This window comes from Salmo salar, chromosome ssa15 (genome assembly GCF_905237065.1).
Source record: "Salmo salar chromosome ssa15, Ssal_v3.1, whole genome shotgun sequence".
Classification (NCBI taxonomy): Eukaryota; Metazoa; Chordata; class Actinopteri; order Salmoniformes; family Salmonidae; genus Salmo; species Salmo salar.
In genome coordinates this window covers 108,883,499-108,907,242 of record NC_059456.1, presented here as the reverse complement: position 1 = coordinate 108,907,242, position 23,744 = coordinate 108,883,499, and the positions used below count along the sequence as shown (strand labels likewise).

At 44.4% G+C, this 23,744-nt stretch overlaps 1 protein-coding gene across 1 annotated transcript in view; it reads left to right on the top strand.

The window, feature by feature from the left end:
- lgr6 (leucine-rich repeat containing G protein-coupled receptor 6) overlaps window positions 1-23,451 on the top strand; it is a 58,526-nt gene extending 35,075 nt beyond the window's left edge. Inside the window, exons 13-16 of the mRNA XM_045696118.1 lie at window positions 12,637-12,791; window positions 13,718-13,798; window positions 20,979-22,100; window positions 23,444-23,451. Of these exons, the coding sequence (XP_045552074.1) occupies window positions 12,637-12,791; window positions 13,718-13,798; window positions 20,979-22,100; window positions 23,444-23,451 (1,366 nt within the window). The remainder of the gene's footprint in view (window positions 1-12,636; window positions 12,792-13,717; window positions 13,799-20,978; window positions 22,101-23,443) is intronic.
- Window positions 23,452-23,744: the final 293 nt, after the last annotated feature.

Here is a 23,744-nt window from a genome sequence, read left to right as displayed (position 1 = left end):
CCTGAACACCTGAACACCTCATATAGACTACTGGAGGCCTGAACACCTCATATAGACAGACTACTGTAGGCCTGAACACCTCATATAGACTACTGTAGGCCTGAACACCTCATATAGACTACTGTAGGCCTGAACACCTCATATAGACTACTGTAGACCTGAACACCTCATATAGACTACTGTAGACCTGAACACCTCATATAGACAGACTACTGTAGGCCTGAACACCTCATATAGACTACTGTAGGCCTGAACACCTCATATAGACTACTGTAGACCTGAACACCTCATATAGACTACTGTAGGCCTGAACACCTCATATAGACTACTGTAGGCCTGAACACCTCAAATAGACTACTGTAGGCCTGAACACCTCATATAGACTACTGTAGACCTGAACACCTCATATAGACTACTGTAGGCCTGAACACCTCATAGACTACTTTAGACCTGAACACTTCATATAGACTACTGTAGGCCTGAACACCTCATATAGACTACTGTAGACCTGAACACCTCATATAGACTACTGTAGGCCTGAACACCTCATATAGACTACTGTAGGCCTGAACACCTCATATAGACTACTGTAGGCCTGAACACCTCATATAGACTACTGTAGACCTGAACACTTCATATAGACTACTGTAGACCTGATCACCTGAACACCACATATAGACAGACTACTGTAGACCTGAACACCTCATATGGACTACTGTAGACCTGAACACCTCATATAGACAGACTACTGTAGGCCTGAAAACCTCATATAGACTACTGTAGACCTGACCACCTCATATAGACTACTGTAGACCTGACCACCTCATATAGACAGACTACTGTAGGCCTGAACACCTCATATAGACTACTGTAGGCCTGAACACCTCATATAGACAGACTACTGTAGGCCTGAACACCTCATATAGACGACTGTAGACCTGAACACCTCATATAGACTACTGTAGACCTGAACACCTCATATAGACTACTGTAGGTCTGAACACCTCATATAGACTACTGTAGGCCTGAACACCTGAACACCTCATATAGACTACTGTAGACCTGAACACCTCATATAGACTACTGTAGACCTGAACACCTAAACACCTCATATAGACTACTGTAGACCTGAACACCTCATATAGACTACTGTAGACCTGAACACCTCATATAGACTACTGTAGACCTGAACACCTCATATAGACAGACTACTGTAGGCCTGAACACCTCATATAGACTACTGTAGGCCTGAACACCTCATATAGACTACTGTAGACCTGAACACCTGAACACCTCATATAGACCACTGTAGACCTGAACACCTCATATAGACTACTGTAGACCTGAACACCTGAACACCTCATATAGACTACTGTAGGCCTGAAAAACTCATATAGACAGACTACTGTAGGCCTGAACACCTCATATAGACTACTGTAGGCCTGAACACCTCATATAGACTACTGTAGACCTGAACACCTCATATAGACTACTGTAGACCTGAACACCTCATATAGACTACTGTAGGCCTGAACACCTCATATAGACTACTGTAGACCTGAACACCTTGTATAGACTACTGTAGGCCTGAACACCTCATATAGACTACTGTAGGCCTGAACACCTTAAATAGGCTACTGTAGGCCTGAACACCTCATATAGACTACTGTAGACCTGAACACCTCATATAGACTACTGTAGGCCTGAACACCTCATATAGACTACTTTAGACCTGACCACTTTATATAGACTACTGTAGGCCTGAACACCTCATATAGACTACTGTAGACCTGAACACCTCATATAGACTACTGTAGGCCTGAACACCTCATATAGACTACTGTAGGCCTGAACACCTCATATAGACAACTGTAGACCTGAACACTTCATATAGACTACTGTAGACCTGATCACCTGAACACCACATATAGACAGACTACTGTAGACCTGAACACCTCATATGGACTACTGTAGACCTGAACACCTCATATAGACAGACTACTGTAGGCCTGAACACCTCATATAGACTACTGTAGACCTGGACACCTCATATAGACAACTGTAGGCCTGAACACCTCATATAGACTACTGTAGGCCTGAACACCTCATATAGACTACTGTAGGCCTGAACACCTCATATAGACTACTGTAGACCTGACCACCTCATATAGACTACTGTAGACCTGACCACCTCATATAGACAGACTACTGTAGGCCTGAACACCTCATATAGACTACTGTAGGCCTGAACACCTCATATAGACAGACTACTGTAGGCCTGAACACCTCATATAGACGACTGTAGACCTGACCACCTCATATAGACAGACTACTGTAGGCCTGAACACCTCATATAGACTACTGTAGGCCTGAACACCTCATATAGACAGACTACTGTAGGCCTGAACACCTCATATAGACGACTGTAGACCTGAACACCTCATATAGACTACTGTAGACCTGAACACCTCATATAGACTACTGTAGACCTGAACACCTCATATAGACTACTATAGGCCTGAACAACTCATAAAGACTACTGTAGACCTGAACACCTCATATAGACTACTGTAGACCTGAACACCTCATATAGAATACTGTAGACCTGCATTGAACACCTCATATAGACTACTGTAGGACTGAACACCTCATATAGACTACTGTAGACCTGAACACCTCATATAGACTACTGTAGGCCTGAACACCTCATATAGACTACTTTAGACCTGAACACTTTATATAGACTACTGTAGGCCTGAACACCTCATATAGACTACTGTAGACCTGAACACCTCATATAGACTACTGTAGGCCTGAACACCTCATATAGACTACTGTAGGCCTGAACACCTCATATAGACAACTGTAGACCTGAACACTTCATATAGACTACTGTAGACCTGATCACCTGAACACCACATATAGACAGACTACTGTAGACCTGAACACCTCATATGGACTACTGTAGACCTGAACACCTCATATAGACAGACTACTGTAGGCCTGAACACCTCATATAGACTACTGTAGACCTGGACACCTCATATAGACAACTGTAGGCCTGAACACCTCATATAGACTACTGTAGGCCTGAACACCTCATATAGACTACTGTAGGCCTGAACACCTCATATAGACTACTGTAGACCTGACCACCTCATATAGACTACTGTAGACCTGACCACCTCATATAGACAGACTACTGTATGCCTGAACACCTCATATAGACTACTGTAGGCCTGAACACCTCATATAGACAGACTACTGTAGGCCTGAACACCTCATATAGACGACTGTAGACCTGAACACCTCATATAGACTACTGTAGACCTGAACACCTCATATAGACTACTGTACGTCTGAACAACTCATATAGACTACTGTAGACCTGAACACCTCATATAGACTACTATAGGCCTGAACAACTCATAAAGACTACTGTAGACCTGAACACCTCATATAGACTACTGTAGACCTGAACACCTCATATAGAATACTGTAGACCTGCATTGAACACCTCATATAGACTACTGTAGGACTGAACACCTCATATAGACTACTGTAGACCTGAATACCTCATATAGACTACTGTAGGCCTGAACACCTCATATAGACTACTGTAGGACTGAACACCTCATATAGACTACTGTAGGCCTGAACACCACATATAGACTACTGTAGGCCTGAACACCTCATATAGACTACTGTAGACCTGAACACCTCATATAGACTACTGTAGGCCTGAACACCTCATATAGACTACTGTAGGCCTGAACACCTCATATAGACTACTATAGAACTGAACACCTCATATAGACTACTGTAGGCCTGAACACCTCATATAGACTACTGTAGACCTGAACACCTTGTATAGACTACTGTAGGCCTGAACACCTCATATAGACTACTGTAGGCCTGAACACCTTAAATAGGCTACTGTAGGCCTGAACACCTCATATAGACTACTGTAGACCTGAACACCTCATATAGACTACTGTAGGCCTGAACACCTCATATAGACTACTTTAGACCTGACCACTTTATATAGACTACTGTAGGCCTGAACACCTCATATAGACTACTGTAGACCTGAACACCTCATATAGACTACTGTAGGCCTGAACACCTCATATAGACTACTGTAGGCCTGAACACCTCATATAGACAACTGTAGACCTGAACACTTCATATAGACTACTGTAGACCTGATCACCTGAACACCACATATAGACAGACTACTGTAGACCTGAACACCTCATATGGACTACTGTAGACCTGAACACCTCATATAGACAGACTACTGTAGGCCTGAACACCTCATATAGACTACTGTAGACCTGGACACCTCATATAGACAACTGTAGGCCTGAACACCTCATATAGACTACTGTAGGCCTGAACACCTCATATAGACTACTGTAGGCCTGAACACCTCATATAGACTACTGTAGACCTGACCACCTCATATAGACTACTGTAGACCTGACCACCTCATATAGACAGACTACTGTAGGCCTGAACACCTCATATAGACTACTGTAGGCCTGAACACCTCATATATACAGACTACTGTAGGCCTGAACACCTCATATAGACGACTGTAGACCTGACCACCTCATATAGACAGACTACTGTAGGCCTGAACACCTCATATAGACTACTGTAGGCCTGAACACCTCATATAGACAGACTACTGTAGGCCTGAACACCTCATATAGACGACTGTAGACCTGAACACCTCATATAGACTACTGTAGACCTGAACACCTCATATAGACTACTGTACATCTGAACAACTCATATAGACTACTGTAGACCTGAACACCTCATATAGACTACTATAGGCCTGAACAACTCATAAAGACTACTGTAGACCTGAACACCTCATATAGACTACTGTAGACCTGAACACCTCATATAGAATACTGTAGACCTGCATTGAACACCTCATATAGACTACTGTAGGACTGAACACCTCATATAGACTACTGTAGACCTGAACACCTCATATAGACTACTGTAGGCCTGAACACCTCATATAGACTACTTTAGACCTGAACACTTTATATAGACTACTGTAGGCCTGAACACCTCATATAGACTACTGTAGACCTGAACACCTCATATAGACTACTGTAGGCCTGAACACCTCATATAGACTACTGTAGGCCTGACCACCTCATATAGACAACTGTAGACCTGAACACTTCATATAGACTACTGTAGACCTGATCACCTGAACACCACATATAGACAGACTACTGTAGACCTGAACACCTCATATGGACTACTGTAGACCTGAACACCTCATATAGACAGACTACTGTAGGCCTGAACACCTCATATAGACTACTGTAGACCTGGACACCTCATATAGACAACTGTAGGCCTGAACACCTCATATAGACTACTGTAGGCCTGAACACCTCATATAGACTACTGTAGGCCTGAACACCTCATATAGACTACTGTAGACCTGACCACCTCATATAGACTACTGTAGACCTGACCACCTCATATAGACAGACTACTGTATGCCTGAACACCTCATATAGACTACTGTAGGCCTGAACACCTCATATAGACAGACTACTGTAGGCCTGAACACCTCATATAGACGACTGTAGACCTGAACACCTCATATAGACTACTGTAGACCTGAACACCTCATATAGACTACTGTACGTCTGAACAACTCATATAGACTACTGTAGACCTGAACACCTCATATAGACTACTATAGGCCTGAACAACTCATAAAGACTACTGTAGACCTGAACACCTCATATAGACTACTGTAGACCTGAACACCTCATATAGAATACTGTAGACCTGCATTGAACACCTCATATAGACTACTGTAGGACTGAACACCTCATATAGACTACTGTAGACCTGAATACCTCATATAGACTACTGTAGGCCTGAACACCTCATATAGACTACTGTAGGACTGAACACCTCATATAGACTACTGTAGGCCTGAACACCACATATAGACTACTGTAGGCCTGAACACCTCATATAGACTACTGTAGACCTGAACACCTCATATAGACTACTGTAGGCCTGAACACCTCATATAGACTACTGTAGGCCTGAACACCTCATATAGACTACTATAGAACTGAACACCTCATATAGACTACTGTAGGCCTGAACACCTCATATAGACTACTGTATGCCTGAACACCTCATATAGACAGACTACTGTAGGCCTGAACACCTCATATAGACTACTATAGACCTGAACACCTGAACACCTCATATAGACTACTGTAGACCTGAACACCTCATATAGACTACTGTAGGCCTGAACACCTGAACACCTCATATAGACTACTGTAGACCTGAACCCCTCATATAGACTACTGTAGACCTGAACACCTCATATAGACTACTGTAGACCTGAACACCTCATATAGACTACTGTAGACCTGAACACCTCATATAGACTACTGTAGGCCTGAACACCTCATATAGACTACTGTAGACCTGAACGCCTCATATAGACTACTGTAGACCTGAACACCTCATATAGACTACTGTAGACCTGAACACCTCATATAGACAGACTAATGTAGGCCTGAACACCACTTATAGACTACTGTAGACCTGAACACCTGAACACCTCATATAGACAAACTACTGTAGACCTGAAAACCTCATATAGACTACTGTAGGCCTGAACACCTCATATAGACAGACTACTGTAGGCCTGAACACCTCATATAGACTACTGTAGACCTGAACACCTCATATAGACTACTGTAGACCTGAACACCTCATATAGACTACTGTAGACCTGAACACCTCATATAGACAGACTACTGTAGACTTGAACACCTCATATAGACTACTGTAGGCCTGAACACCTCATATAGACTACTGTAGGCCTGAACACCTCATATAGACTACTATAGAACTGAACACCTCATATAGACTACTGTAGGCCTGAACACCTCATATAGACTACTGTATGCCTGAACACCTCATATAGACAGACTACTGTAAGCCTGAACACCTGAACACCTCATATAGACTACTGTAGACCTGGACACCTCATATAGACAGACTACTGTAGACCTGAACACCTCATATAGACTACTGTAGGCCTGAACACCTCATATAGACTACTGTAGGCCTGAACACCTCATATAGACTACTATAGAACTGAACACCTCATATAGACTACTGTAGGCCTGAACACCTCATATAGACTACTGTATGCCTGAACACCTCATATAGACAGACTACTGTAGGCCTGAACACCTCATATAGACTACTGTAGACCTGAACACCTGAACACCTCATATAGACTACTGTAGACCTGAACACCTCATATAGACTACTGTAGGCCTGAACACCTGAACACCTCATATAGACTACTGTAGACCTGAACACCTCATATAGACTACTGTAGGCCTGAACACCTCATATAGACAGACTACTGTAGGCCTGAACACCTCATATAGACGACTGTAGACCTGAACACCTCATATAGACTACTGTAGACCTGAACACCTCATATAGACTACTGTACGTCTGAACAACTCATATAGACTACTGTAGACCTGAACACCTCATATAGACTACTATAGGCCTGAACAACTCATAAAGACTACTGTAGACCTGAACACCTCATATAGACTACTGTAGACCTGAACACCTCATATAGAATACTGTAGACCTGCATTGAACACCTCATATAGACTACTGTAGGACTGAACACCTCATATAGACTACTGTAGACCTGAATACCTCATATAGACTACTGTAGGCCTGAACACCTCATATAGACTACTGTAGGACTGAACACCTCATATAGACTACTGTAGGCCTGAACACCACATATAGACTACTGTAGGCCTGAACACCTCATATAGACTACTGTAGACCTGAACACCTCATATAGACTACTGTAGGCCTGAACACCTCATATAGACTACTGTAGGCCTGAACACCTCATATAGACTACTATAGAACTGAACACCTCATATAGACTACTGTAGGCCTGAACACCTCATATAGACTACTGTATGCCTGAACACCTCATATAGACAGACTACTGTAGGCCTGAACACCTCATATAGACTACTATAGACCTGAACACCTGAACACCTCATATAGACTACTGTAGACCTGAACACCTCATATAGACTACTGTAGGCCTGAACACCTGAACACCTCATATAGACTACTGTAGACCTGAACCCCTCATATAGACTACTGTAGGCCTGAACACCTGAACACCTCATATAGACTACTGTAGCCTGAACACCTCATATAGACTACTGTAGACCTGAACACCTCATATAGACTACTGTAGACCTGAACACCTCATATAGACTACTGTAGACCTGAACACCTCATATAGACTACTGTAGGCCTGAACACCTCATATAGACTACTGTAGACCTGAACGCCTCATATAGACTACTGTAGACCTGAACACCTCATATAGACTACTGTAGACCTGAACACCTCATATAGACAGACTAATGTAGGCCTGAACACCACTTATAGACTACTGTAGACCTGAACACCTGAACACCTCATATAGACAGACTACTGTAGACCTGAAAACCTCATATAGACTACTGTAGGCCTGAAGACCTCATATAGACAGACTACTGTAGGCCTGAACACCTCATATAGACTACTGTAGACCTGAACACCTCATATAGACTACTGTAGACCTGAACACCTCATATAGACTACTGTAGACCTGAACACCTCATATAGACAGACTACTGTAGACTTGAACACCTCATATAGACTACTGTAGGCCTGAACACCTCATATAGACTACTGTAGGCCTGAACACCTCATATAGACTACTATAGAACTGGACACCTCATATAGACTACTGTAGGCCTGAACACCTCATATAGACTACTGTATGCCTGAACACCTCATATAGACAGACTACTGTAAGCCTGAACACCTGAACACCTCATATAGACTACTGTAGACCTGGACACCTCATATAGACAGACTACTGTAGACCTGAACACCTCATATAGACTACTGTAGGCCTGAACACCTCATATAGACTACTGTAGGCCTGAACACCTCATATAGACTACTATAGAACTGAACACCTCATATAGACTACTGTAGGCCTGAACACCTCATATAGACTACTGTATGCCTGAACACCTCATATAGACAGACTACTGTAGGCCTGAACACCTCATATAGACTACTGTAGACCTGAACACCTGAACACCTCATATAGACTACTGTAGACCTGAACACCTCATATAGACTACTGTAGGCCTGAACACCTGAACACCTCATATAGACTACTGTAGACCTGAACACCTCATATAGACTACTGTAGGCCTGAACACCTGAACACCTCATATAGACTACTGTAGCCTGAACACCTCATATAGACTACTGTAGGCCTGAACACCTCATATAGACTACTGTAGACCTGACACCTCATAAAGACTAATGTAGACCTGAACACCTCATATAGACTACTGTAGGCCTGAGCACCTCATATAGACTACTGTAGACCTGAACACCTCATATAGACTACTGTTGACCTGAACACCTCATATAGACTACTGTAGGCCTGAACACCTGAACACCTCATATAGACTACTGTAGACCTGAACACCTCATATAGACTACTGTAGGCCTGAACACCTGAACACCTCATATAGACTACTGTAGCCTGAACACCTCATATAGACTACTCGTAGGCCTGAACACCTCATATAGACTACTGTAGACCTGAACACCTCATATAGACAGACTACTGTAGGCCTGAACACCTCATATAGACTACTGTAGACCTGAACACCTCATATAGACTACTGTAGGCCTGAACACCTCATATAGACTACTGTAGACCTGAACACCTCATATAGACTACTGTAGACCTGAACACCTCATATAGACTACTATAGGCCTGAACACCTCATATAGACTACTGTAGGCCTGAACACCTGAACACCTCATATAGAGAGACTACTGTAGACCTGAACACCTCATATAGACTACTGTAGACCTGAACACCTCATATAGACTACTGTAGGTCTGTATTTAACACCTCATATAGACTACTGTAGACCTGAACACCTGAACACCTCATATAGACAGACTACTGTAGACCTGAACACCTCATATAGACTACTGTAGGCCTGAACACCTCATATAGACTACTGTAGCCTGAACACCTCATATAGACTACTGTAGACCTGAACACCTCATATAGACTACTGTAGACCTGAACACCTCATATAGACTACTGTAGACCTGAACACCTCATATAGACTACTGTAGGCCTGAACACCTCATATAGACTACTGTAGACCTGAACGCCTCATATAGACTACTGTAGACCTGAACACCTCATATAGACTACTGTAGACCTGAACACCTCATATAGACAGACTAATGTAGGCCTGAACACCACTTATAGACTACTGTAGACCTGAACACCTGAACACCTCATATAGACAGACTACTGTAGACCTGAAAACCTCATATAGACTACTGTAGGCCTGAAGACCTCATATAGACAGACTACTGTAGGCCTGAACACCTCATATAGACTACTGTAGACCTGAACACCTCATATAGACTACTGTAGACCTGAACACCTCATATAGACTACTGTAGACCTGAACACCTCATATAGACAGACTACTGTAGACTTGAACACCTCATATAGACTACTGTAGGCCTGAACACCTCATATAGACTACTGTAGGCCTGAACACCTCATATAGACTACTATAGAACTGGACACCTCATATAGACTACTGTAGGCCTGAACACCTCATATAGACTACTGTATGCCTGAACACCTCATATAGACAGACTACTGTAAGCCTGAACACCTGAACACCTCATATAGACTACTGTAGACCTGGACACCTCATATAGACAGACTACTGTAGACCTGAACACCTCATATAGACTACTGTAGGCCTGAACACCTCATATAGACTACTGTAGGCCTGAACACCTCATATAGACTACTATAGAACTGAACACCTCATATAGACTACTGTAGGCCTGAACACCTCATATAGACTACTGTATGCCTGAACACCTCATATAGACAGACTACTGTAGGCCTGAACACCTCATATAGACTACTGTAGACCTGAACACCTGAACACCTCATATAGACTACTGTAGACCTGAACACCTCATATAGACTACTGTAGGCCTGAACACCTGAACACCTCATATAGACTACTGTAGACCTGAACACCTCATATAGACTACTGTAGGCCTGAACACCTGAACACCTCATATAGACTACTGTAGCCTGAACACCTCATATAGACTACTGTAGGCCTGAACACCTCATATAGACTACTGTAGACCTGACACCTCATAAAGACTAATGTAGACCTGAACACCTCATATAGACTACTGTAGGCCTGAGCACCTCATATAGACTACTGTAGACCTGAACACCTCATATAGACTACTGTTGACCTGAACACCTCATATAGACTACTGTAGGCCTGAACACCTGAACACCTCATATAGACTACTGTAGACCTGAACACCTCATATAGACTACTGTAGGCCTGAACACCTGAACACCTCATATAGACTACTGTAGCCTGAACACCTCATATAGACTACTCGTAGGCCTGAACACCTCATATAGACTACTGTAGACCTGAACACCTCATATAGACAGACTACTGTAGGCCTGAACACCTCATATAGACTACTGTAGACCTGAACACCTCATATAGACTACTGTAGGCCTGAACACCTCATATAGACTACTGTAGACCTGAACACCTCATATAGACTACTGTAGACCTGAACACCTCATATAGACTACTATAGGCCTGAACACCTCATATAGACTACTGTAGGCCTGAACACCTGAACACCTCATATAGAGAGACTACTGTAGACCTGAACACCTCATATAGACTACTGTAGACCTGAACACCTCATATAGACTACTGTAGGTCTGTATTTAACACCTCATATAGACTACTGTAGACCTGAACACCTGAACACCTCATATAGACAGACTACTGTAGACCTGAACACCTCATATAGACTACTGTAGGCCTGAACACCTCATATAGACAGACTACTGTAGGCCTGAAAACCTCATATAGACTACTGTAGACCTGAACACCTCATATAAACTACTGTAGACCTGAACACTTCATATAGACAGACTACTGTAAGCCTGAACACCTGAACACCTCATATAGACTACTGTAGACCTGAACACCTCATATAGACAGACTACTGTAGACCTGAACACCTCATATAGACTACTGTAGGCCTGAACACCTCATATAGTCTACTGTAGGCCTGAACACCTCATATAGACTACTATAGGCCTGAACAACTCATAAAGACTACGTTAGACCTGAACACCTCATATAGACAGACTACTGTAGGCCTGAACACCACATATAGACTACTGTAGACCTGAACACCTCATATAGACTACTGTAGACCTGAACACCTCATATAGACTACTGTAGGCCTGAACACCTCTCTCTCTCTTCCCATCTCTCTCTTCTCATCTCTCTCTTCCCATCTCTCTCTCTCTCTCTCTCTCTCTCTCTCTCTCTCTCTCTCTCTCTCTCTCTCTCTCTCTCTCTCTCTCTCTCTCTCTCTCAGGGTGGTAGAGATGCCGTATGCATACCAGTGCTGTGTCTACGGGTCATGTGACACCTATAAGTCCATCAGCCAACTGGAGACTGAGCAGAGCAGTGAGGAGGAGGAGCTAGACCAGAGGACCGTCGCCCTATACCCCATCCACACAGACACACTCTGTAAGAACCCGTCGCCCTATACCCCATCCACACAGACACACTCTGTAAGAACCCGTCGCCCTATACCCCATCCACACAGACACACTCTGTAAGAACCCCGTCGCCCTATACCCCATCCACACAGACACACTCTGTAAGAACCCGTCGCCCTATACCCCATCCACACAGACACTCTCTGTAAGAACCCGTCGCCCTATACCCCATCCACACAGACACACTAGGTTTCGGGGTCAGGGCAGGGTAACAGGCTAATGCTCTGTCTGTGAGTCTGGAACAGATGCTGTTTCTAACATGTCAGAGCCCTACTTAGATACCTGGCACAGCAACACACTCTCTATAGACTCCATTACCTTATCTATAGACCATTACATTATCTATAGACTCCATTACATTATCTATAGACCATTACATTATCTATAGACCATTACATTATCTATAGACTCCATTACCTTATCTATAGACTCCATTACCTTATCTATAGACCATTACCATATCTATAGACTCAAATCTCGTATCTATAGACTACATTACCTTATCTATAGACTTCCTTATCTTGCATATAGACTCCCTTATGTCATCTATAGACTACATTATCTTATTTATTGATTTCATTATCTTATCTATAAACTCCATTATCATAGCTATAGACTTCATTACATTTTCGATAGATTTCATTATCTTATCTAAGGACCCCAATTATCTTATATATACACTCCATTATCATATATATACTCCATGATCTTATCGATAGACTCCATTATCTTATCTAAAGACCATTATCGTATCTATAGACTTCATTATCGTATCTATAGACTTCATTATCGTATCTATCGACTTCATTACCTTATCTATAGACTCCATTATCGTATATATAGACTTCATTATCTTATCCATTATCTGACTTGTCTGTTCTGTTGTTTATTCAGATGACCCGGACCTGGAGGACCTCCAGATGGAATTACAGGAATCTAAACTACAGACTAACATCCAGTGCTCTCCTGTACCAGGTACACACACCACTGTTTAATACACCTGTACCAGGTACACACACCACTGTTTAATACACCTGTACCAGGTACCCACACCACTGTTTAATACACCTGTACCAGGTACACACACCACTGTTTAATACACCTGTACCAGGTACACACATCACTGTTTAATACACCTGTACCAGGTACACACACCACTGTTTAATACACCTGTACCAGGTACACACACCACTGTTTAATACACCTGTACCAGGTACACACACCACTGTTTAATACACCTGTACCAGGTACACACACCACTGTTTAATACACCTGTACCAGGTACACACACCACTGTTTAATACACCTGTAACAGGTACACACACCACTGTTTAATACACCTGTACCAGGTACACACACCACTGTTTAATACACCTGTACCAGGTACACACACCACTGTTTAATACACCTGTACCAGGTACACACACCACTGTTTAATACACCTGTACCAGGTACACACACCACTGTTTAATACACCTGTACCAGGTACACACACCACTGTTTAATACACCTGTAACAGGTACCCACACCACTGTTTAATACACCTGTACCAGGTACACACACCACTGTTTAATACACTTGTACCAGGTACACACACCACTGTTTAATACACCTGTACCAGGTACACACACCACTGTTTAATACACCTGTACCAGGTACACACACCACTGTTTAATACACCTGTACCAGGTACACACCACTGTTTAATACACCTGTACCAGGTACACACCACTGTTTAATACACCTGTACCAGGTACACACACCACTGTTTAATACACCTGTACCAGGTACACACACCACTGTTTAATACACCTGTACCAGGTACACACACCACTGTTTAATACACCTGTACCAGGTACACACACCACTGTTTAATACACCTGTACCAGGTACACACACCACTGTTTAATACACCTGTACCAGGTACACACACCACTGTTTAATACACCTGTACCAGGTACACACACCACTGTTTAATACAGCTGTACCAGGTACACACACCACTGTTTAATACACCTGTACCAGATACACACACCACTGTTTAATACACCTGTACCAGGTACACACACCACTGTTTAATACACCTGTACCAGGTACACACCACTGTTTAATACACCTGTACCAGGTACACACACCACTGTTTAATACACCTGTACCAGGTACACACACCACTGTTTAATACACCTGTACCAGGTACACACACCACTGTTTAATACACCTGTACCAGGTACACACACCACTGTTTAATACACCTGTACCAGGTACACACCACTGTTTAATACACCTGTACCAGGTACACACACCACTGTTTAATACACCTGTACCAGGTACACACACCACTGTTTAATACACCTGTACCAGGTACCCACACCACTGTTTAATACACCTGTACCAGGTACACACACCACTGTTTAATACACCTGTACCAGGTACCCACACCACTGTTTAATACACCTGTACCAGGTACACACACCACTGTTTAATACACCTGTACCAGGTACACACACCACTGTTTAATACACCTGTACCAGGTACACACACCACTGTTTAATACACCTGTACCAGGTACCCACACCACTGTTTAATACACCTGTACCAGGTACACACACCACTGTTTAATACACCTGTACCAGGTACACACACCACTGTTTAATACACCTGTACCAGGTACACACACCACTGTTTAATACACCTGTACCAGGTACACACACCACTGTTTAATACACCTGTACCAGGTACACACACCACTGTTTAATACACCTGTACCAGGTACACACACCACTGTTTAATACACCTGTACCAGGTACACACACCACTGTTTAATACACCTGTACCAGGTACACACACCACTGTTTAATACACCTGTACCAGGTACACACCACTGTTTAATACACCTGTACCAGGTACACACACCACTGTTTAATACACCTGTACCAGGTACACACACCACTGTTTAATACACCTGTACCAGGTACACACACCACTGTTTAATACACCTGTACCAGGTACACACACCACTGTTTAATACACCTGTACCAGGTACACACACCACTGTTTAATACACCTGTACCAGGTACACACACCACTGTTTAATACACCTGTACCAGGTACACACCACTGTTTAATACACCTGTACCAGGTACACACACCACTGTTTAATACACCTGTACCAGGTACACACACCACTGTTTAATACACCTGTACCAGGTACACACACCACTGTTTAATACACCTGTACCAGGTACACACACCACTGTTTAATACACCTGTACCAGGTACACACACCACTGTTTAATACACCTGTACCAGGTACACACCACTGTTTAATACACCTGTACCAGGTACACACACCACTGTTTAATACACCTGTACCAGGTACACACACCACTGTTTAATACACCTGTACCAGGTACACACACCACTGTTTAATACACCTGTACCAGGTACACACACCACTGTTTAATACACCTGTACCAGGTACACACACCACTGACATTTTGTTATGTTACAGCCTTATTCTAAAATGGATTCAATAAAACGTTCCCCTCATCAATCTACACACAATACCCCATATTGACATCACAATACACCATAATGACATCACAATACACCATAATGACATCACAATACCCCATAATGACATCACAATACCCCATAATGACATCACAATACCCTATAATGACAAAGGGAAAACAGGTTTTTAGAAATGTTTGCAAATGTATTAAAATTCAAAAACTGAAATACCTTATTTACATAAGTATTCAGACCCTTTACTATGAGACTCAAAATTGAGCTCAGGTTCATCCTGTTTCCATTGATCATCCTTGAGATGTTTCTACAACTTGATGGGAGTCCACCTGTGGTAAATTAAATTGATTGGACATGATTTGGAAAGGCACACACCTGTCTATATAAAGGTCCCACAGTTGACAGCGCATGTCAGTCCAAAAATGAAGCCATGCGGTCGAGACAGGATTGTGTCGAGGCACAAACCGTTCTGCAGCATTGAAGGTCCCCAAGAACACAGTGGCCTCCATCATTCTTAAATTGAAGAAGTTTGGAACCAGCAAGACTTTTCTTAGAGCTGGCCGCCCGGCCAAACTGAGAAATTTGGGAGAAGGGCCTTGGTCAGGGAGGTGACCAAGATCCTGATGGTCACTCTTATAGAGCTCCAGAGTTCCTCTGTGGAGATGGGAGAACCTTCCAGATGTCAACCATCTCTGCAGCACTCCACCAATCAGGCCTTTATGGTAGAGTGGCCAAACGGAAGCCACTCCTCAGTAAAAGGCACATGACAGCCCACTTGGAGTTTGCCAAAAAGCACCTAAAGACTCTCAGACCATGAGAAACAAGATTCTCTGGTCTGATGAAACCAAGATTGAACGCTTTGGCCTGAATACCAAGCGTCACGTCTGGAGGAAACCTGGCACCATCCTTACGGTGAAGCATGGTGGAGGCAGCATCATGCTGTGGGGATGTTTTTCAGCGGCAGGGACTCGGAGACTAGTGAGGATCAAGGGAAAGATGAATGTAGCAAAGCACAGAGAAATCTTCGATGAAAACCTGCCCCAGAGTTCTCAGGAATTCAGACTGGGGCGAAGGTTCGCATTCCAACAGCACAATGACCCTAAGCACACAGCCAAGACAACGCAGGACTTCAGGACAAGTTTCTGAATGTCCTTGAGTACAGCAACGCTCCCCATCCAACCTGACAGAGCTTGAGAGGATCTGTAGAGAAGAATGGGAGAAACTCCCCAAGTACAGGTGTGCCAAGCTTGTAGCGTCATACCTGTTAGCAGTTGATGCTATTCTTGAATAACACAGACCCCAAAGCAAATCATGGGAGAGGAAAATAGTTTTATTTGAAGAGGACAAATCATACAGGGAGGTAGATGGTCATTCTTCCCTGTCCTCAGTGATTCGCTCTCCAGTGATTCTCTCCAGTGATTCTCTCCTGTGATTCTCTCTCCAGTGATTCGCTCTCCAGTGATTCTCTCTCCAGTGATTCTCTCTCCAGTGATTCTCTCTCCTCAGTGATTCTCTCCAGTGATTCTCTCCTGTGATTCTCTCTCCAGTGATTCTCTCTCCAGTGATACTCTCTCTCCTGTGATTCTCTCCAGTGATTCTCTCCAGTGATTCTCTCTCCAGTGATTCTCTCCTGTGATTCTCTCTCCAGTGATTCTCTCTCCAGTGATTCTCTCTCCAGTGATTCTCTCCAGTGATTCTCTCTCCTGTGATTCTCTCCAGTGATTCTCTCCTGTGATTCTCTCCAGTAATTCGCTCCTGTGATTCTCTCTCCAGTGATATTCTCTCTCCAGTGATTCTCTCTCCTGTGATTCTCTCCAGTGATTCTCTCTCCTGTGACTCTCTCCAGTGATTCTCTCTCCTGTGATTCTCTCTCCAGTGATATTCTCTCTCCAGTGATTCTCTCTCCTGTGATTCTCTCTCCAGTGATTCTCTCTCCAGTGATTCTCTCCAGTGATTCTCTCTCCAGTCATTCTCTCTCCTGTGATTCTCTCTCCAGTGATTCTCTCTCCTGTGATTCTCTCTCCTGTGATTCTCTCTCCAGTGATTCTCTCTCCAGTGATTCTCTCCTGTGATTCTCTCCTGTGACTCTCTCTCCTGTGACTCTCTCTCCAGTGACTCTCTCCAGTGATTCTCTCTCCAGTGATTCTCTCCAGTGATTCTCTCTCCTGTGATTCTCTCCAGTGACTCTCTCCAGTGATTCTCTCTCCAGTGATTCTCTCTCCAGTGATTCTCTCCAGTGATTCTCTCTCCAGTGATTCTCTCTCCAGTGATTCTCTCCAGTAATTCGCTCCTGTGATTCTCTCTCCTGTGACTCTCTCCTGTGACTCTCTCCAGTGATTCTCTCTCCAGTGATTCTCTCCAGTGATTCTCTCTCCAGTGATTCTCTCTCCAGTGACTCTCTCCAGTGATTCTCTCTCCAGTGATTCTCTCTCCAGTGATTCTCTCTCCAGTGATTCTCTCTCCTGTGATTCTCTCCAGTGATTCTCTCTCCAGTGATTCTCTCCTGTGACTCTCTCTCCTGTGATTCTCTCTCCAGTGATTCTCTCTCCAGTGATATTCTCTCTCCAGTGATATTCTCTCTCCAGTGATATTCTCTCTCCAGTGATATTCTCTCTCCAGTGATATTCTCTCTCCAGTGATTCTCTCTCCAGTGATTCTCTCTCCAGTGATTCTCTCCAGTGATTCTCTCTCCAGTGATTCTCTCTCCAGTGATTCTCTCCAGTGATTCTCTCTCCTGTGATTCTCTCCAGTGATTCTCTCTCCTGTGACTCTCTCCTGTGATTCTCTCCTGTGATTCTCTCCAGTGATTCTCTCCTCAGTGATTCTCTCCTGTGATTCTCTCTCCAGTGACTCTCTCTCCAGTGATTCTCTCCAGTGATTCTCTCCAGTGATTCTCTCTCCTGTGACTCTCTCCAGTGATTCTCTCTCCTGTGATTCTCTCTCCAGTGATATTCTCTCTCCAGTGATTCTCTCTCCTGTGATTCTCTCTCCAGTGATTCTCTCTCCAGTGATTCTCTCTCCAGTGATTCTCTCTCCAGTCATTCTCTCTCCTGTGATTCTCTCTCCTGTGATTCTCTCTCCTGTGATTCTCTCTCCTGTGATTCTCTCTCCAGTGATTCTCTCTCCAGTGATTCTCTCCTGTGATTCTCTCCTGTGACTCTCTCTCCTGTGACTCTCTCTCCAGTGACTCTCTCCAGTGATTCTCTCTCCAGTGATTCTCTCCAGTGATTCTCTCTCCTGTGATTCTCTCCAGTGATTCTCTCCTGTGATTCTCTCCTGTGATTCTCTCCTGTGACTCTCTCTCCTGTGACTCTCTCTCCAGTGACTCTCTCCAGTGATTCTCTCTCCAGTGATTCTCTCTCCAGTGATTCTCTCCAGTGATTCTCTCTCCAGTGATTCTCTCTCCAGTGATTCTCTCCAGTAATTCGCTCCTGTGATTCTCTCTCCTGTGACTCTCTCCAGTGATTCTCTCTCCAGTGATTCTCTCCAGTGATTCTCTCTCCAGTGATTCTCTCTCCAGTGACTCTCTCCAGTGATTCTCTCTCCAGTGATTCTCTCTCCAGTGATTCTCTCCAGTGATTCTCTCTCCAGTGATTCTCTCTCCTGTGATTCTCTCCAGTGATTCTCTCTCCAGTGATTCTCTCCTGTGACTCTCTCTCCTGTGATTCTCTCTCCAGTGATTCTCTCTCCAGTGATATTCTCTCTCCAGTGATATTCTCTCTCCAGTGATATTCTCTCACCAGTGATATTCTCTCTCCTGTGATTCTCTCTCCAGTGATTCTCTCTCCTGTGATTTTCTCCACAGAACAAAGGGACAGGATGTAGTTTTATAACCCAGCCCTAGCCTGTGGTTGACCAATTAGAATTCCTTGCAATTAAACTGAGCCAATGGCCAAATAACAAGTAACCTATTTCAGGCCCACTGTATAGACAAATTCCTCCCATGTCTCTGACCCATTGCTCATTAATTCCCTATTCCAGGAAGAAAAAAAAACACTATTTCCATTGATCGTTGGTACTCTATTGACTTTTAGTCCTCTGCGTTGTGTATTTATCTTGGAAATATTCTAACATACCCAAGAAGACTCAAGGCTGTAATCACTGCTAAAGGTGCTTTAACAAAGTACTGAGTAAAGAGTCGGAATACTTATGTAAATGTGATATTTTAGTTCTTTATTTGAAAAACATTTGCAAACATTTCTAAAAACCTGTTTTGGTTTTGTCATCATGGGGTATTGTGATGTCATTATGGGGTATTGTGATGTCATTATGGGGTATTGTGATGTCAGTACAAAAAAAAAATGCATGAAATGAAAATGAAATGTATGTATTCACTACTGTAAGTTGCTCTGGATAAGAGCGTCTGCTAAATGACTAAAATGTTAAATGTAATGTCATTGTGGGGTATTGTGATGTCATTGTGGGGTATTGTGATGTCATTGTGGGGTATTGTGATGTCATTGTGGTGTATTGTGTGTAGATTGATGAGGGGAAAAAAACAATTGAATCCATTTTAGAATAATGCTGTAACCTAACAAAATGTGGAAAAAGTCAAGAGGTCTGAATACTTTCCTAATGCGCCTATTGTTAAAAGTACGGTCTCTCTCACCTTTTCTCGCCCGCCTAGGTCCGTTCCGGCCATGTGACTCCCTGCTAGGCAGCTGGTTGGTCCGTGTGGCCCTGTGGTGCATCTCCATCGTGTCTCTACTTGGGAACTCTCTCTTGCTGCTGTCGCTCTTCGGTTCGGCGGGCTATCTCTCCCCGCTGCGGTTCACCACCGCCTGCATGGCCGCTGCCAACCTCCTAACCGGCGTATGCACATGCACGCTGGCCCTCGTGGACGCCGTCACGCTGGGAGAATTCGGTCGCCACGGCGCCCGCTGGGAGTCGGGTCCCGGTTGCCAGGTGACTGGGTGGGTGTGGGTGTTTGCGTCCGAGGCGAGCGTGCTGCTGTTGACTCTGGCGGCCGTGCAGTGTGGCGTGAGCGTGACGTGCGCACGGGCCTACGGGAAGGCGCCGTCACACGGGAGCGTCCGTACGTGCGCATTCTTCTGCCTCACCCTCTCTCTCACCCTGGCGTCCCTCCCTCTGGTCAATGTGGGGGAGTACGGTTCCTCCCCTCTCTGCCTGCCCTCCCCACTGCATCCCCCTTCCTCCTCCCATCTCCCCTCCTCTCTAGGCTTCCCTCTCTCTCTGATCATGATGAATACTCTGTGTCTGCTGATAGTGACAGTCTCCTACATCCGTCTGTACTGGGAGCTGCTGAGAGGAGAGTGTGAGGGGCTGTGGGATTGTAGCATGATTAAACACATCACCTGGCTGATCTTCATTAACGGTCTCCTCTATATCCCAGTAGCCTTCCTGTCTCTCTGCTCCCTGCTGGGGTTGCTTTCTCTGGGAGAGGAGGTGCTGAAGGCTGTCTTACTCCTTCTCCAACCCCTCCCCTCCTGCCTCAACCCACTCCTCTTCCTCTTATTCACACGAGACCACACCCACTTCTTGTTCTGGCCGCATCCCAAGACACGCCCCGAGTTACACCGGGACCGCCGTACACTTGAAGATTCGCTGGTCTCTGTGGACACAGAGAAGAGCTTGTGTTCTGATTTGCCGACGCAGGTGTCACTCGCCGAGGCTGACGCCCTCTACGGTGGAAGCCCAGCCCTCCAACCTCGGATGGATCCAATCAGATTCTCCCACTGCTCTTCTTCCTCCTCCTCCTCCTCCTCCTCCTCGGTTCCTCTGATCCCCTGTCAGACACCTTCCCCCAGCCTGAGAGAAAGAGAGATGGAGAGTGAAAGAGAGAGGGAAAGAGATATGGAGAGAGAGAGAGGGAGGCAGAGTGGTAAGGTATGAATCACTAAACTACAACGGGACACAAATCTCAGTTGTAAAGCACCGCTGGCTGGGACCCTACGAGACTTTATAAACCAACACATTCCCTACTGCCTCCTTCTTTCTCCTCCCTCCTCTCTTCTCCCCTCCCTCCTCTCTCCTTCCCTCCCTCCTCTCTTTTCCCCTCCCTCCCTCCTCTCTCCTTCCTTCCCTCCTCTCTCCTTCCCTCCCTCCTCTCTTCTCCCCTCCCTCCTCTCTCCTTCCCTCCCTCCTCTCTTCTCCCCTCCCTCCCTCCTCTCTCCTTCCTTCCCTCCTCTCTCCTTCCCTCCCTCCTCTCTCCTTCCCTCCCTCCTCTCTCTCTCTCCTTCCATCCGTCCCTCACTTATAAGGGGACCATTACAGAAGAACAGCGGCAGGGGGCTTATGAAAAAGCATCAGTCCTGGAGAAAGCATCTTCATTAATGACGTCAGCATCGCTCCACACAGAGACATCGTACAACACTATTTGAAGAGTCTACTACTAAGCATATCACTAAGGCCTCAATTCAACCCAACCTACATCTACTAGCAGGGTGACCAGACTGGTCTTGGGTACTGTATAAAACCTACATCTACTAGCAGGGTGACCAGACTGGTCTCGGGTACTGTATAAAACCTACATCTACTAGCAGGGTGACCAGACTGGTCTTGGGTACTGTATAAAACCTACATCTACTAGCAGGGTGACCAGACTGGTCTTGGGTACTGTATAAAACCTACATCTACTAGCAGGGTGACCAGACTGGTCTTGGGTCCTGTATAAAACCTAAATCTACTAGCAGGGTGACCAGACTGGTCTTGGGTACTGTATAAAACCTACATCTACTAGCAGGGTGACCAGACAGGTCTTGGGTCCTGTATAAAACCTACATCTACTAGCAGGGTGACCAGACTGGTCTTGGGTCCTGTATAAAACCTACATCTACTAGCAGGGTGACCAGACTGGTCTTGGGTACTGTATAAAACCTACATCTACTAGCAGGGTGACCAGACTGGTCTTGGGTACTGTATAAAACCTACATCTACTAGCAGGGTGACCAGACAGGTCTCGGGTACTGTATAAAACCTACATCTACTAGCAGGGTGACCAGACTGGTCTCGGGTACTGTATAAAACCTACCCTTCATTAAGATGTCAAACTATTGGGTTTAAGCAATGTTGATCCATTTTATGTAGGTGGACTTTATGGCCATATAGTTTACACTTATCTAATCCTTTCAGACGAGTAGTGATGTATAGGGGGTAGGGATTATAGAGTAGACTAGCTAGCTGGGGTCTGTTCAGTGAAGTGGACAGGGATTATAGAGTAGACTAGCTAGCTGGGGTCTGTTCAGCGGGGCTGCAGATGGAAATGCATTCACGACGTCCTGTGTGTTTTGTTCTACACCAGATACATTTCTACGTATGGTGTTTTTGTAACGTTCCCCCCTGCTGAACAGAGACCAGCTGATGATGTAAATACAATGTAACTACCTCTGAACTAGCATGTTGTTGTTCCCATAGACGGGGTTACCGATGGGGC